Source organism: Lacerta agilis, chromosome 8, assembly GCF_009819535.1.
Source record: "Lacerta agilis isolate rLacAgi1 chromosome 8, rLacAgi1.pri, whole genome shotgun sequence".
NCBI classification, from domain to species: domain Eukaryota; kingdom Metazoa; phylum Chordata; class Lepidosauria; order Squamata; family Lacertidae; genus Lacerta; species Lacerta agilis.
This window is the reverse complement of record NC_046319.1, coordinates 7,536,894-7,553,913: the sequence shown is the minus strand read 5'-3', so window position 1 is coordinate 7,553,913 and position 17,020 is coordinate 7,536,894. Positions and strand designations below refer to the sequence as shown.

General features: G+C 45.7%; 1 protein-coding gene across 2 annotated transcripts in view; it reads right to left on the bottom strand.

Annotated features, from left to right (window-relative positions):
* The window catches only part of MAPKAPK5 (MAPK activated protein kinase 5), a 28,773-nt gene extending 14,140 nt beyond the window's left edge, over window positions 1-14,633 (bottom strand). The window contains exons 1-7 of one of the 2 annotated variants that reach the window (XM_033159270.1): window positions 14,148-14,633; window positions 10,033-10,106; window positions 9,029-9,104; window positions 7,211-7,308; window positions 6,243-6,351; window positions 2,260-2,349; window positions 1,589-1,684 (exon numbers count right to left, since the gene is read on the bottom strand). In XM_033159270.1, coding sequence (XP_033015161.1) covers window positions 1,589-1,684; window positions 2,260-2,349; window positions 6,243-6,351; window positions 7,211-7,308; window positions 9,029-9,104; window positions 10,033-10,106; window positions 14,148-14,183 — 579 coding nt within the window. In that variant the 5' untranslated portion in view covers window positions 14,184-14,633. The remainder of the gene's footprint in view (window positions 1-1,588; window positions 1,685-2,259; window positions 2,350-6,242; window positions 6,352-7,210; window positions 7,309-9,028; window positions 9,105-10,032; window positions 10,107-14,147) is intronic. The other variant, XM_033159271.1, reaches the window with a different exon arrangement.
* Between the last annotated feature and the right edge of the window lie 2,387 nt (window positions 14,634-17,020).

Below are 17,020 nucleotides of genomic sequence, written 5' to 3'. Positions count from 1 at the left end.
GCGGCAAAATAGGCTCATATGTGCTGCATATGTAATGTTTTGCATATTGCAACTACTCTGGTCAGGGCACTCAACCAGAAAGTTCTGCATTAACACTCATTATTGCCCAAGTGCCATTCAGGCTTGTTGGGCTTGGACAGAGAACTACCTGACGGGACTTCTAGAGCATAGGTACACAACCTTTCAGAATGCAACAGCTACATACCAGCCATGCAAAAGTCTGAAGTTTCTAGACACCCGCCCACCCACTGATTCAGCCTCCATCCAGGCAAGCAAGAGGCATTCTTTAAGGGCATGTTCCTGCCAGGCAGAAGGACTCAGAGAGGGTGCAGAACAGGGCTGGTGATGGGTATGGCCAATGGAGAAGCTGTGTGGCACAGGAAGAGTCCTGTGGCCCAGATAGGGAGGTTTAGATCGGGGGGGTTTCATTTTCAGCAACCAGGCCCAAGGGACTGTCTCTGCTAGATTCTTATGGTGCTTACTCTGTTCTGTGCATACTCATGTTCCATTACAGCATACAAGCATCAGAGAAATTTGGGAAATTTGTTCCATTACAGCATACAAGCATCACAGAAATTTGGGAAGGGATGACATTCAGTTCAGGCCAGAGTATAGTCAAACCTCGGTTGTCGAACGTAATCCGTTCCGGAAGACCGTTCGACTGCCGAAATGTTTTGAGGCGCAGCTTCCAATTGGTTGCAAGAGCTTCTTGCACTCAAGTGGAAGGGGCATCGGATGTTCAGGATAATAATAAAAAAAAAAACGTTCGAAAACCAGAGCATTTACTTCTGGGTTTTCGCTGTTCAGGAGCCAAAACATATGATAACGGAGGCGTTCGGGAACTAAGGTCTGATTGTACTGTACTGGGAAGATCTATGTTACAATTATGATTATTTATTAAACTTATTAGTCACCTTTTCTACAAAAGCAGCACAAAGCAAGAATAAGCAAACAAGCAAATGCAAACATTAAAACCAGCAAAAGAAAAATATAAAAGATAGCCTTATTTTTAAAAGCAGGATTAAAACATCCCACCCATTCACGGAGACCACAGATAATTAAAAACCAAAGGCCTGGTGGAAATGTTTTTGCCTGGTACCTAAAGGCAAGTCTCCCTTGGGCAAGCATTCCACAAGAGAGAGCCATGACTGAAAAGGCCCGTTCTCATGTTGTTATCCTGCAGACCTCCTGTGGAAGGGACACACAGAGAAGAGTCTCAGATGATGATCACAGGGTCCAGGTTAGCTCATATAGGGGCCCTTGGGGTACTAGGATCCTGAGCCACATAAGGCTTTCTATAGCAAAAGCAGCACTTTGAACTGAGCCTGGAAATTAATGGGTAGCCAATGTAGTCATGCCAGGATTAGTGTTAAATGCTCAAACCGCCTTGCCCCAGTGAGCAACCTGGCTGCCTAATTCTGCACCAGCTGCAGTTTTCAATCATCTTCAAGGGCAGCCTCATGTATAATGCATTACAGTAATATAGCCTAAAGGTTACCAGAGCACAGACAACAGAGGTTAGTGATAGTCTACCCATGTCCAGATAAGAGGTGTAGCTGCACCACTCTTGGTGGAATCCATCCTTTACCTGAGGTGCTACGTAATAAGGAGTGAACTGCGGTGTCATCAGGTCACCCTGGTCCACCTTCGCAAATCCAAAGTCGCACAGCTTCACTGGGGCATCCTAAAGGCAAGCAGCAAGGGACACCTGTGAGACTGGTTCGATCCCAATTTCACCCCTTTCCCCACAGACACATTTCACACTTGGCAACAGAAGGTAGACAAAGCAGCACGGCTTCTGTGAGAGAAGTTATTTAAGAACTGGGGGGTGGAGGGCAGGGATCACACGGGTGTTGAGGACTGTGATCCTGAGTGGGAAGAAAGGGGGATAAAGAAGCTAAAAGGCAAGGAGTTTGCTGGCTGAAAGGGAGAGGACAGAATAACTAGGGAGCTGGGAAAGAAGAACCTGAGGTTAGAATGGAGGGAGGCAGCAAGAAGTCAAGGAAAGGAGGGCCAAGGATAGAGAGGGGTAAAGGGGAAACTCATACAGGGCCCAGGGACAGAAAGGGCTGCTGTTAGCTGGAGGGAAGAAGAAGAAGAAGAAGAAGAAGAAGAAGAAGAAGAAGAAGAGGGGGGGTTGGCTGGAGGGACAGGTAAAGGGAGTTTGGGGCAAATTGAGTTGAGTTGCCATTTCTGATTTGAACTAACCAGCAGCATAGCTGATTTCACAACACCCAAAGTAGCAAATCTCCATCTTACCAAAGAATTATCCTTGAAAAGAAGGTTCTCAGGCTTGAGGTCTCGGTGCGCAATGTTTAAAGAATGACAGTGTTGCAAAGCCAAAGCTATCTGGAAAGAGGGCACAAGGAGTCAAAACACAGTAACCAAAAGGCTCTCATTGACATGGTGGCATCTGCACTTAAAAAAAGAAAAGGAGCACAGTAGATGCCCCTCAGCACCACCACAGAGGATTTCCCTTAGAATGGCTCAGGAGGTCTAAGGAAAAGCAGCTGGAGATCTGGGATGGAGACACAGCCCCACAACTCTTGACTCTGGCTCAGTCTCTGTGCTCTGGTTCCGAGATCACAAATCTCCACCAGATCACCACCACCCATCCTAACCATTTGCATGTACTGGAAGACTAGGCATACACGTGGGGAATAAAGACGGATCCTGAAAGCACACTGCTAAGGGCAGGCGGAGCATTTCTTCAAAAAGGGTTGTCTTGAGATCTGGCAAAACACACTGCTGAGCAAATGGGAAAGAGGGTGGTTTACTCCCGGGGCTGGAGTGGAGAGAGGCACACATCCAGAAAACAGCTGTTTCTGCCTCGCCAGGCTGCTTCTATCAATCAAGCCACCCATCCCAGCTTGAGGCAAGCAGCGTCTACACAACAAAAGGTTCCTTCTGTTTTTACAACACAGATTCTCGTGGTTTGAGGCAAGTGAGTTCTGTCGGGGAGGGTGCAAGTAGGAAATCAAAACAAGGTATGCAAAACCAGGCTTAAGGTGGCCCGCTGCCTGGGCCCTTGGGGAATGTTTTCAACTCCTGCTTTCACCTCTCTGGGCGTTTAAGCAGGATGAAGTTGCAGCAAGCATTTCCTAATCTTCTCAGCGGACCTGAGCAGGGACCTCTTCGCATTCCTGCAGAGGCACAATGGGGGAGAGGAGGGAACATCTCAAAAGCCCACCTTGCAACAGTTGGAAAAGTTGCGCTTGAAATTGCCTTGCCTTGCCCCAGGGTCAACTGGAAACGCTAAGAGAAAGACACACACACCCATCCCAGCTTGTTGCTAATTGCTTTCCGTTTCCAAGACTAAAGTGTTAATCCAACTTATTAAAAAACATTTTCAATAGTACAATTGTATCTCAACAGTGGCCCTTCATTTGCTGTTAACAGGCCAACTGAATCTCTGAAGTAATTAAGTGATTAGGTTCTGCTCAACCCTGATGTTTATGTGCAAGATTTAAACGATGAAGGCAGGTGACAGAAGATTTACTGCCTTGTTTGCAACTTGCTATGGGGCCAATCAGCAGCTCCAGCCACGGCTGACCACAAGTCTACTATGAAACACAATGTCTGTTTTTGAATGGCAGGCCACTTAGAACCAGAGCAAGATTAAGGGCACCATTTAAAAGGTGCAAGTTGAAAGCAAAGAACACTGAACACCTACGTTCAGTGCTAACTGTTTTAATTTTGTTAAGGGCATATTTTGAAATTAAAAAGAATAAAAGCCAAAAGATGGCCAATTTGTTTCGCAGAAAATGTCAGGCTAAAATGCACAATTAGCTCCAAGAAAGAGAAAATTATGTAAATATTTTCATTAATATAGCAGGTAGCAGGCCAGTGGGCACTCTAATTCTTCACAGCATTCTTTTCTGAAAATTGAGGCTGCCGATGGTAAAACCATGGTGTGGGATTGTATATATGGGCTCTGGAATGGGAATTAGTAAAAAAAATTAAAGTTGACACAAAACCTATCATTTATACTTCTCTGTCCACTCACAACCAACCTTGGATAAAACCAGACACTCTTGACTTTCTCAGGATAGGCAAGGGACAATTCAGACAAAGTCAAGCATTTTTAACTTCCACAGATTCTAACTGGAAATTTGATTACAGTTATCTCCCACTAAATCAACAGGATGTACACATAGGAAATCATAGGATCATAGAGTTAGAAGGAACCACAAGAGTCATCTAGTCCAAGCACCTGCAATGCAGGAATATTTTGCCCAAATGCTTAAATTCAGCTGGATTAATATTCTAACTACATATATTTAACCTTGTGTTTCTGAAAAGAAAACATCATTTAGAAACAGTATTTTAAAAGTAGTTGTCAACCTGTCAAAATGGATGGAACTAGATGGAAATATAAATGTTATAGCATTCACAACCATCCCCATGGGGCATCTACCAGCGAGACTCTTTAGTGAGTCCACATCACATGCAAGGGGGAGGCGAATTTAATGATGCCTTTTACCAGATCCACAATGAACAGCACTCGGCTCATGCGGGATTATTTAAAACAAAAAACAAAAAATCTTAGAATTTAATGTTTCTCCAACAAGTTACTTTTCTGGAAAGAACTCTCCCTGAAGAAATTTTCCTGCGTTAGATCAGAACAAAGCACTGCAATTACATTGCGATGAAAAAGTCGCAGCAGAAAACACACAGAAAGAACAAAAGGTGGATTCACGGGTAACACTTCATTAGAACAAGAGACAAGGCACCCAGAGACCTCACCCCCCCAAAAAAAAAGTAGAGAGAAGAGGTGCTGGGCCAGAACACTCAGGTCACCCTGTCACCAAGGCATACACCATATTCCTTAAAAAAGACCAGCAACACAAATCATGACAAGAGATAGGAACAAGCAACCACATCAAACATGAATACAAAAAAATACATGTTCATTCCCAGTAGGGAAACTGATTTATTCAGCTTTGTGCTACAGTATTTCTCAGCCTGCTATTCCTTAAGGACCAGACTACAGTCGTATTTTGGTTTTCGAACAGCTTAGTTCTCGAACGTTTTGGCTCCCAAACACAGCAAACTGTTTGCAAACTATTTTTGGAATAGTTCCTGTTTGCAAACTATTTTTGGAAGCCGAACATCCGACAGGGCTTCTGATTGGCTGCAGGAGCTTCTTCCAGCCAATCAGAAGCCGCGCTTTGGTTTCTGAACGTTTTGGAACTCGAATGGACTTCCGGAATGGATTCCATTCGACTTCCAAGGTACGACTGTACTAAGAAGGGGCTGTCTCTCCTTGGATACTTCACAGGACCCAGAAACAACTGATCCTTCCACTGCTCAGAGACTGCCCACATCTCACAAAGGTTTGAGTTTCAAGGCTTGCTCTCACATCTGCTGGACTGTGACCAAACTGCCCATTGGCCTACTCACTAGGGTAGGGCCTACATGGATCTCCAGATTATGAAGAACTGGGAGAGACTCAACTGACACAAGACCATGCTTCTGCCTTGAATTAGGGAACCCTGTGCTGATGACACACTTCGTCACCCTTTCTTCAAAGGCTTCGTAGCAGCTGTGATGGCAGGGAATTCATAGCTAGGTTAAGTTTACCCTGAGTAAAGGGCCAACGGATAAGAATTTCATTAATATCTACCCCTATCCCTCTGATTTTTCTTCTTTATTTAACGCATTTGCATAGACTAGAAATCCCCAAAATTGTGCGCTGCAAGAGAATAAATTCAATGTTTCTTGGAGCTCAAAGCACCTGCCAGCAAAATCAGCTGCTTCCTACATCCTTGGACAAGTCATTGTTCAGGCCTTGCTGCCTTCCCATCAGCCTTTGCTGGAAGCAGGCGATTATGCCCAACCTGACACTGCAAAATCACCCCCCATCCACCCAAAGGAGGCAGCCCACTCAAGTCTTTGCACGAGCAACTGGTGCCGGGCATGCCTCCTCTTCGGAACAGGGACCTGCAGAGGCAGGTTTGGATGGGCCCTGTTAAGGTAAAGTAATTCTTGTCTTCATACACCCTAAAAAATAAAGTTTGGGAAACTTTTGAGTTTTAACTCAAAAAGGAGAAAGGCTGTCCAGGAGATCATAACAAAGCAGGCAATCTTCTGATTAGATCAGAGGGTTGTTTTCTTAAAAAGCTTGCCGCTTGCCCTCCCAGTAAAATTGTCAGTTATTTTATGGGCTGTTTCCTCCCATGCTTTTTGCTTAGACAAGGGCGGGGTGGGTGTTGGGGGTGGGTGGGGTGTTAAGAACTTGCCTGCTTTGTTACTTGGCTTGCTTGCTTCTCAGTAAAGTGCCGATGTTGGCTGATTCTGTGAAACAGTTCGCCCCCTTCCATCATCTCCATTACAATTAGGAGCCGAGCCCTGTTTTAAAAGCATTCCAGTTCGTTATATGAAAAAAAGTCAAAGCGTTAATAAAAACTAGAGCTAACACCCCACACTTCAAGCCGGGGGGGGGGGGCGGGTCCTGAGACAACTGGGCTCTACTGCCCAGTTCAATATTAAAGAGAAGGTGATCAGTTTAGGATTTGGGAATTCCAGGGATTCTGTTCTTCTGGGCATCATTGAAAGAGGAAACTAGAAACAGGGAGGACCTTTTACTCCCAGAGGGTGGGGAGCAAACACGTCATGGGCAAGGATTTTCTCCAAAGGAATATGCACATTAATGCTACCATTTGCCGTCAGAGGTTTGTGCAAGCTCATGGAAAGTGCCAAGTCAAGGCAGTTCTAGCCATTGCAGCTCCTGTTTGCTTCTGGGAGGCTGGAGCAGGAGAACCTCCTGGCAGATTCTGCCCTGTGATCTTTTGCTGTTCTGCCAGCCTTAATGGCACCCAATTTGCATCTCCTGAGATGCTTTGCCTTACCTCACAAGAGCACTAATTTTTTTTAAAGAAAGCGGAAAGCCCATCGGCTATCTCAAAAAAGGGCTGCTATCTATGCTGCACACACCCCAATGTCCTGGACGCTGGGAACCAAATGGCTAAGAAGTGAGACCAGCTGGAAGAAAGAAAAATGTTGACATATTCTGTACAATACGATTGTCACAATGGAAAGAAAGGCACGCTACTATGAAAGGGGCGGGGGAGAGACACAAGACATATGACAGTTGCAGTTTGCTTTGGATAAAAGGCGGTTTTTAAATTCCAGACAGAATTCCACGCCGTCGAAGCCTGATTGTAGAAAGGATGCAGTGGGAAAGCAAACCACCCTGCCAGAGTCTTACCTTGGACTTGACTCGTGAGGGAACTGCACACTGTTCGCATAAACTTCGATAATCTGGACAATATTGGGATGTGTCGCGCACATCATGTGCAGCCGGACCTGACGGAGAAGAAGAGGCAAGTTAAAATGCAGCCGTGCTCATCCGCCTTAGCAAATGTCTTTCCAAGCCTCTGCTTCTCCCCCACCCCATTTTTATACCCCTCTGCCTGCGGACAGAATTACGGTCAGCTTGAGGAGCACTGCCCCTCCTGAAGTCCTTACCTCTGGTTCTTAAGCACGAGAATCAACTTAGTTTAGCAATGAGGGAAGCACATCAGCCACATGCTCAGTTCTTTTTCCAGTTTATGCTGGCTGCCTGGCATGTTCTTGATCAGCCTTCCCCAACCTGCTGCCCTCCAGATGTTTTGGACAAGAGCTCCCATCCTGGCTGGGACTGAAGGGAGTTATACTCCGTAACATCAGGAGGGCAGCAGGCTGGGGGAAGGCTGCCCGAGCATGAGCGCCAGTATTTTTAAAGCCAAGATAAGCCCATGCTTAGCCTGAGCCTTGGGGTACAGGGTAGAATCAGGCAAGAGGCAAAGGAGCACGATTGTGCCGAGGAACAAGAAGGCAATCAAGGCTGGTTGACGGAATCCAAGACGCACGTGGGTGCTGGCTGGCTAAGTCTGCAGAAGACGTCAGGCAGGCAAAAACAAGGAGGATTACAAACAGGCAAGCAAAGTAGGTACAGCAAAGCAACGTTTGCCAAGAGGTCCATCTGCTCTGGGAAGAATGTGGAGCAGCCTGCTAAGCAGCCTCCCCTGCTTCCTTCTGGTGAGGTGCTCAAAAGCTGGGCTCAAGGAAGCTGATCCCAAATGCAGGCCTTTCAAGGGTCAACAGGGCAAGGATGAGTAACTTTCTTGACACAGCAGTTAGCGAAGGGGAATTGAAAAAAAATAAAGAAAAGCCTCTGAGTAACTCACCACAAGCACCCATGTGTGGGTTCGTCAGAAAGCTGGGACTATCTCCAAAATTTCACCCACATTCCAGCAACGAGTAGCAGTGTATGGGGGAAACCAGGAGCAGCCCTGACCCTGTAACCTGGATATTGTTGCCTGCTTCACTTCCAGATCTGAGTGGGGGGTTGATTTTCAGCCCAGCCCAGCCAGAACCACCACTAACATCAGTACGGGTGCAAAGCAATTTCATCAAGCTTCCTCCTGCGTGGAATCTTACTGCCATTAAGGCAGAACCAGAGCAAACCTCAGGTGCGGAGTGAGGGATTCTAGGGCATAAGGCACACATGGGCATCACAATTTTAAGACGGGTGATAAAAGGTCTGGAAGCCAAGTCTTATGAGGAATGGTTCAGGGAGCTGGGTATGCTTAGCCAGACTGAGAGGAGATATGATGGCCATCTTCAAATATCTAAAGGGCTGTCGCATGGAAGATGGAGCAAGCTTGTCCCTTTCCAAAGTCACCGACAGATAAAAATGTCTTCAAATCGTGCCCAACATCACCAAGGAAGGGAAATGCCTGATCTCCCACAGGGTAATAGTGTTATTTTTTAAAAAAAATTATTTGATGCATTATGCTTTATTTTACATTGTAAGCCATGCTGGTTTTATTTGACATGGAAAATAGACAGAAATTTATTAGACAATTAGGAAATCACAGTGGCTCTAAATAAAACAGCAACTGTCCATATATATTTAATGGGATGTGTTAAGGAGTGCTTCTTACTGCTATAAATTGTTTTAGGATAACTGAGTGGGCAGGGGAAGAACACACAAGTGGAGCAACAGATCTATAGAACATTTTTCAAGAAGAGCGGACTATACCTCATTTCTAGCTTTAGGGCGATCGAGAAGGATCTTCAGTGCAAACCGTTCTTGAGACGATTTTTTCATGCAGACTCTGTCCAGATAGTAGCAAAATCATTTGGTTAGTGGGGAAGCTATAAAGAAGCTACCGACATATGAATGAATTCCTCATTTGAAGACACACACACACAAAAAGAGTATAAATCCTTCCCAATCTAGACTCCTGCATTATTCCCACATTAATGTTTGGACACAGTGTATTGGGAAACATCCCTTGAACAGGGCACAACATCCTGTCTGGAAGCCACGGCATCTCCCCACACCTGATGAACATAGGAAAAGTCATTTGATTGGTCAGAACCCAAATATAACCCCTGCCCATCCATGCTTCCTAAAATAAAAAAGCTACTGGGGCCACAGCTAGCTTATTTAAGTAGCTGGATTAAAAGGTGCTTTATGCATGAGCACAAAAGCAGTCCAAAACAATTTGGAGGTGCATGTGACCATGTCTGAAAGTCATGTTTTGCTGTGATTAAACACAAATGAGAATGGCATTTTAGTGCATTTTTTTTAACCCATTGTAAAGGAGTCCTGTGAACTGCTGAAGTTATGTAGGTGCAAACTGAGGATGGGAACCTTATGCAATACAGTGGTACCTCGGGTTACATACGCTTCAGGTTAATAACTTTGCTTCAGGATAAGAATAGAAATCATGCTATGGCGGCGCAGCAGCAGCGGGAGGTCCCATTAGCTAAAGTGGTGCTTCAGGTTAAGAACAGTTTCAGGTTAAGAACGGACCTCCGGAACAAATTAAGTACATAACCAGAGATACCACTGTAGTGAGACAGAAGCCTAATAAATAAAAGCATTAAAGATGTGTTACAAAATAACTTTGTTTTGACACAAACCGAGTAAGAAATGAGCGAAGGAATCTCCATTTCTGCTCACAGCATAATTAAAGCATTCAGTATTTCATTATTATCCTGAGAGTTTAATCACAGCAATAAAATGCATCTTCTTACCTTACTGGACCACTGATACCAGCTCCCAGCTTCTGAGTCCAGTTAATATGGTATTCTTCTAAAATAGAAGTTTCCTGTTTTAAAAGGGAAAAGAAGAAACATGAAACTACAGCATCATCTTTGGAGAGCTCAGGCAGAGCCCTATGTGATAACAGCTGCAAATCCTATATAGTGCAATGTAGTACAGTATAGTATGGTAATTATATATAGAGCATCTCCACAAATCTACAATACCAATTTGTTCTGTTCAGTTTATATGCTGGATCTTATTTAACTGTAACTCTAGCATTTTGCTGTTTATGAGATATGTACAATAAATTTGGATATATAATAATAAATTAGGAAGGGGGCAGCAGGAGAGAAGGGCAGCAACACAGGCAGGTAGCATTATGTCTTTTGGGTGCCATGTGATGACCTTTTGTCATGGACTGGTTGGATGCAGAGGAGTGGAAGGAGGACCAGCTGGGGAACAAAGCACCCAGGGATTGGGGGTGGGACGAGTGGGAGAAGACTGGGAAGAGGAGGTGCTGGAAGCTGAAGAGGTAACTGGGAGAGTCTGTGACAGAGAGAAGTCCAGAATCAGAGGCAGAAGCTGCAGCAGGCAAGTGGGAGAAGGGAGGCCAAGATGAGTCAGGCTGGTGAAGAGTCACAGGTGTCTCCCCCTACGGCTGCAACAAGCTCCCCTCCTCCCCTGTCTCCCCAAACCAGAAGAGGGCCGAAATGGGTGGAGCAGCAACAGGCTTCACACAGGTGCAGTTTGGGAAAAGCCCTGGAGGGGAGACTTAAGATGGCTATGGGGAGGCGGGGGCTTCCAGTCTTGACAACTGATTCATGGGGTAAGACCTACCGGGGATGAACTGCTGTGCTCATTAGACCTGACATCAGCCAAGTTTGTGCAGTTCATGTTTTTGTTAATACAGGTTTAATTCCAACTTTGAATGGTGTGATTTAAAGCCAGCTCGCTCTTTGACACCTTTATATACTCACAGTCATTTTAGAATATCTTGTTATTAAATGCACCAAGAAAAAAACACACCAAGAACTCTGGCCAATGAAGTTTCAATAGTGGGAATAGTTTTTGTCATAATTTACTGTTGATTTGCATGTAGGGACTATTCCCACTATTGAAACTTTATTGGCCAGAGTTCTTGGTGTGTTGTTTTCTTGGTGCATTGTTTTCTTGGTGCATTTTAGAATCTCTGGCTTTTAGATCCTGATCTTCTGTTTCAGTTAGATGCCAATGCTATTGTAGAACCCCTGGTCTTTAATAACTTCTTTACATTTTTATTGATATTTTCCATTTCTAAAGCCATCCAACTACAATAGGTGTTGGGAAAAATTTCACCCTCTGGATGTTGCTGAACTACAACTCCTATCAACCCTGGCAATTGGCAATGCTTACTGAGGCTGATGGGAGTTGCAGTTCAGCAACGTTTGGAAGGGCAAAGGTTCACACCTGGGACTATAAAGAGGGGTACAAATTTAGTGTATGTGTACAGCAACACCCACACATTCTTCCCTCAATAAACATTTCTTCCCTGTTCCTCTATAATAGCAATGGCCAAACTTGGCCCTCAAGCTGTTTTGGGACTACATTTCCTATCATCCCTGACCACTGGTCCTGTTAGCTAGGGATGATGGAAGTTTTAGTCCTCAAAACAGCTACAAGTTTGGCCATCCCTGCTTTACAGTCTCTTTTGTGCAGGCATACATGTGTATGTATACTGCAAGCGTCTTGGGACAGAGACTTCTCTTCCCATTGAAACCTGAATACTTAAATATGCTGAACTCAAATAATTAAACATTTTCCTATTTGCCCCTGCCTCCTCCCTCTGCTGTCTCCCCAATATCCAATTTTATATCATAAGCACCTTGAGGCAGAGACCTGTCATCTTATATTGATGGAAATATATCTTGCATATAATAAATAGTTAAGAACATTGCCACGCTGCAGTTTGTGTGGCCACCCACACATGGCACTGCAAACTACAGTACAATGACAAATTGGGCCCTCAGAGTTGCTGGGCCATCACAGCAGTTTCAAAGGGTGAGAAGGATGGAACAAGAGATGAAGCAAACAAGTGGGCGGATGGCCTGGTAGGTGGCCCAGACCTACAAGCACAGTGGTAGGTGGGGTTGGCAAGTGAAGCGAGCTGGGCCACAGACCCCTAGTAAATTTATAAAATCAATAATAAGAATAATTGTTTGGGAATGCTGTGTATGTGAATGGAGCTATAATACTAACACCATAGTAACAAAGAAATGTACTTTCATTTTTAACAATCAGGGCAGAAGCCTGTTCTCTCATTCTCTGATAAGTGTTGTGTACTGGTATATACAAATGGCTCTACACTACTACTACTACTAGCTCAGTGACAGAGTATGCAAAAAATCCTGGGTTCAATCCCTAGGATCTCAGATAGGGTTGGGAAAGACTCCTATCTGAGATCCTGGAGCACCACTGTCAGTTAGCTACATGGACCAGTGGTCTGACACGGTATTTGCCTAAATTAATCCTCATATTCCTAACAGAGAACAAAACTTGTAAGCATTGGAACACTATTCTCTGAGTCACTGTACTCCACAAGCCCAGGCCTGTGGGACATGTGACTTATTGGCCACGAATCATGGCAAGGGAGAGATCAACCTGGCCCCAACCATTCTCCAGTGAAGTAGCGGGCTGCTTCAACACTTGCTTTCTTCTTTCCTCTGTATACTTCTTTCCTTTTGCATTGTTTCTAGTAAGATTGTAAGCCAGTAGCGAGCAGTGACTATCTCATATTTCCAGTTACAGGTGGGTAGCCGTGTTGGTCTGCCATAGTCGAAACAAAATAAAAAAATCTTTCCAGTAGCACCTTAGAGACCAACTGAGTTTGTTCTTGGTATGAGCTTTCGTGTGCATGCACACGAAAGCTCATACCAAGAACAAACTCAGTTGGTCTCTAAGGTGCTACTGGAAAGATTTTTTATTTTGACTCATATTTGTAAGTAGAATAGAATAGAATAATAATTTATTGGCCAAGTACTCTAGCTGCTTTGTAGTTATTATATAAGAATAATGGGTGCCATGTCAAATGAAGTGAGACCCTTGGGGTCTCTCTAACTCTACAGTTCTATAGTTCTAAGTCCAATCAAGAAGAGGCACCCTGGTTGTGGAACAAATTTCCCAGGAATGCTAGTCTGAGAAAAGACCGTAATTTCAGCACCAACAGAAAAGCATTCAGTTTACACAGGCCTTTTAAATAAAGTACAACTTGTGGCCCTCCATTTTTAAACCATTTAACTTTGGAACTGGAGGGTTTTGTTTTTGTTGTATCTGTGTCTATTTTTTATGCCTATTTGTGTTTAAGCTTACCTATTGTATGCCACCCAGGGAAATTTATGTCACAGAAAAACCTACAAATGCCATTAAGTCAGTCTTTCCCGCAGTGTATAGTTTCCAGGTGCTGTTGAGACTACAGCTCCCATCATTCCTGACCGCTGCTGCCCTGGGTTTATGAGAGCCCAACAACATCTGGCTAGAAGGGAAGGTTGCCACAAATAAATAAAAAATATATAAGAGATGCACGATTGCCAAGGTCCAGGATAAGAATGTAAGAGCGAGCCTGCTGAATCAAGGCACAAGGAGCCCATCTAGTTCAGCATCCTGTTCCCATAGTGGCCAAACAGATGCCTATTGTGGGAAACCCGTAAGCAGGACCCAAGCCCAAGAGCCTTCCCCCCTCAGCAACTGTTAATCCTAAGCATTTACTGCCTCTAACTGTGGAGGCCAGAGCATAGTAGCCATCGATAGCCTTATCCGCCACGGCTCCTCTTTTAAAGTCATCCAAGTTGGTGGCCATCAGTGGCTCCCGCGAGCGCCGCGGTTCAACCAAGCGCTGCATGGATAAGCACTTTCTCCTATCTGTTTTGAATCTGCCAAGAGGCCGGGGGTGGGGTTCCGCCCCGTGGCGCAGGCCCTACTGCCGTCCGAACTCTGCACACGCTCAGAGGCACTGCGCTCTGAACGTTAAACCCAGGCTTCAAATAAAAATAAATAAAGCGGCCTCCTCCTCCTCCTCCTTGCCCACCCCTCCGCGCGTCGTCCATAAAGGCCCTCCAGCAGACCCCGCTACCTTAATCATCTTGTCCGCGTCAGGCTCCTCCGACATCCTCCGCCGCTTCAGGCCCGGCGAGGGGAGCCTGTGGGGAAGGAGGGGGAGCGGGGCCGGGCTAGGCGGGGGGCCGCCCCTCCAAGTCGGTGTCGTCGGTGTCGTTGTTGTTGTCGCCGCCCGCGCCGCTGCCGGCGCCGCTGCTGCTGCTGCTGCTGCCCCCTCCGCCACCGCCTCCTCCGCCGGGCTGCCGCCTCATCCCCACCCAGCCAGGGAAGGAAAGCGAAGAGGGCGCGAGGGGCCTTTCCTCACGGCGGGGAGGCTGAGGTAAATGAGGGGATGGAGGAAATTATTGCCGCCGCCGCCGCCGCCTCAGCTTTTCCTAATCCGGGCTCCGCCTCAGGCGCCGAGGCTCGACTCCGGCTAAGGAGCCACCAGCCATTGCCACAGCTTCGCCCCCGCCGAGGGCAGCCGCGCCTGATCTGCCGAGCAACTCTAGCGGGGACGCGTTTGTAGCCGGGGCCTACCTAGCTCCCTCTCTCTCCCGCCGTCTCGCTCCCAGCCCCTCCACGCGAGCAGCGACCCCAAATCGGCCTCTTTCGCGGCGGGAAAAAAACTTATCAGGCGAGTGAAATAGGCAGCGTCAATCATCACGAGCTGCACATCAGCGACGCGACGCCGTAGGTGAAAGGCCCTTCCGCCTTTCTTCACATACGTTTAGGGTGTGTGGTTTTTTTATTATTATTATTGCCCGGGGACCTTCCTCTCTTTCGCGTCGCTTTTTGATGGCGCTTCAGTGCGGGGTTACCTGAGGGTAGGAATAAAAACGGGGAGGGAATTTGATGCCGGCAGAGGGGAGGGGTTTCCTTGGCACGACTTCGCTCCGCCCCCTTTCGAACACGCCCCTTTGTGGGTCGGTGGGGAGGTTTGGGTCACTCGCCACTTTTCGAGGCGAAGTCTCGCGATGTTTGGAGATCGTCAAGCACTTAGAGAGAAGCGAAGGAGGGAGGAAGCGAGGCCGGTGCCATTTTGGCAGCGGAGCTCTATCCGTACTTAAAACCTATGTAAAATACTCAAATGTAACCCCGCTGTTCTTAACCATATTAAACACACGCACCCACAATGACATAATAAAAACGCGAACATAACCGTGTATCATTTCCTTTCACACGTTTGTGTCTGTGGACTGCAGCATAACTATCCCTGTATCAACCAATAGGTACCAAATAAAAAATGGTTTTGTCCTCAGTAAAGGGTGGGGGAGATGAGAAATGCCAGTTTTTGCCCTCTGGATTTTTCCCCAGGCTGATTTGAGGCTTCCACACAGTGGGGGGGGGGGGGTAGGACTCCTGGTGCCAATTTTAAGGGAGAAAAGTTAAAAGCCCAATGGGCTGTGGTAAGCTCTTAGGTACCAACTTTCAGGTCTCTAACATCATTTATTTATTTAAGCATATTACCAAACCTGGTCGTGTATTCAGCATACATAAGCAGCAAAACCTACTTTTTAATTTTGACACCCTCTCAGGAAGTGAAGCCAAAATTCTCTGTGCACAAACAAAAAAAGGATAACGGATTTCCTAGCAAAACTGTGTTCTGCATCTTTATCTATAGATAAAATACAAATAGGACTGGCACCAAAATGCTATAGTGTGCAGTGCTCCTGTTGAGCCAGCCATGACCTTTACAGCAATATGCCATTTTATTGTCACTTCTCCCAGCTCAACATCGTGTAGCCAATCATACTTTTTGCTCTGTCCCCATTTGGCCAAGCTGTGCGTTTTCCCTATGGTTCACTTCCTGAAAGTATTTATTTTCCCCCTTCTGCCCCAACCCTTTTTGTAGGTGATGATGGTGTTTTAGCTATGCAAGTTTAAGCAGCTAGAGAATGAGTTCAATGAGTTCTTTGGCCATAGCTAAAGGCAAAAGTGCCCAGGGTAAAATGTATGTGACTGTTACCCTTGTACATTAGGCTACATTCCAGCCAAGCATGTCAGTGGTTTCTTTTCTCTCTCTCTCCCCACCTCCCACATCCATGCAAAGAAGCAAAAGGCATCGGCACATCAGAAAAGGGCACATTCCAACCACACAAAAGCACTCGAGGCTGATGGGAGTCCTGAGGGCCATGTAGAGAGGCTGGGAGGGCCACATAGGCTGGGAGGGCCTGATGTTCCTCACCTCGATATAAAGGATATGAAACATGCTGCCACATAATGTGGCAACACAGATTATTTTGCTCTGTGAATTTGTTTAATCGGTGGCTATATGAAACCTTGCACTGCTTGCATGCCTGGCTTGTGGACTTCCAGTAAGTATAGGACCGGCCAATGGTGATTCTTGAAGTCTTGTGTGCAGAAGCCAACTCCTCTTGCTGCTAAATTACACACTCACTTTAATAATGTCCCTCTCAGCAAATTGCATTCTGTATGGGAAGGACTGTCAGTCACCATACTGTCTACACGACAGACAATCTCCCTACTTTCAAAGCGTTCAGAGTATTAAAATTAAGGTTGCTTGGTTGCAGATGACTTGCAGCAGGTAATATATCCCATAGCCATGGACAGTTGACAAGGGATGCTCTGTGACAGTCCATTTTTGCCTGCGATTGCCTGTTGGCTTATACCCGGTGGGTTTTTTTTCTGGGGGTATGCATATCCCTAAACATTTTGTGAATCTTTGTACTTTTGTCCATTTACTGTATTTTTCCCGATTTGAACTATGAAATGGTGATTTTCTTGAGTCAAAATGAGAGTACACCTAAACATTTTTTAAGAAAAAAAATCACTGCTTATACCATATAACAAAGCTGGGTTTTCAAATATTCTAAGTAGCAAACCTATGACAACCCAAAATAAACTGAATCCTGAAGAAGGTGGCTGCTCAGGAAGCATGGAATTTGA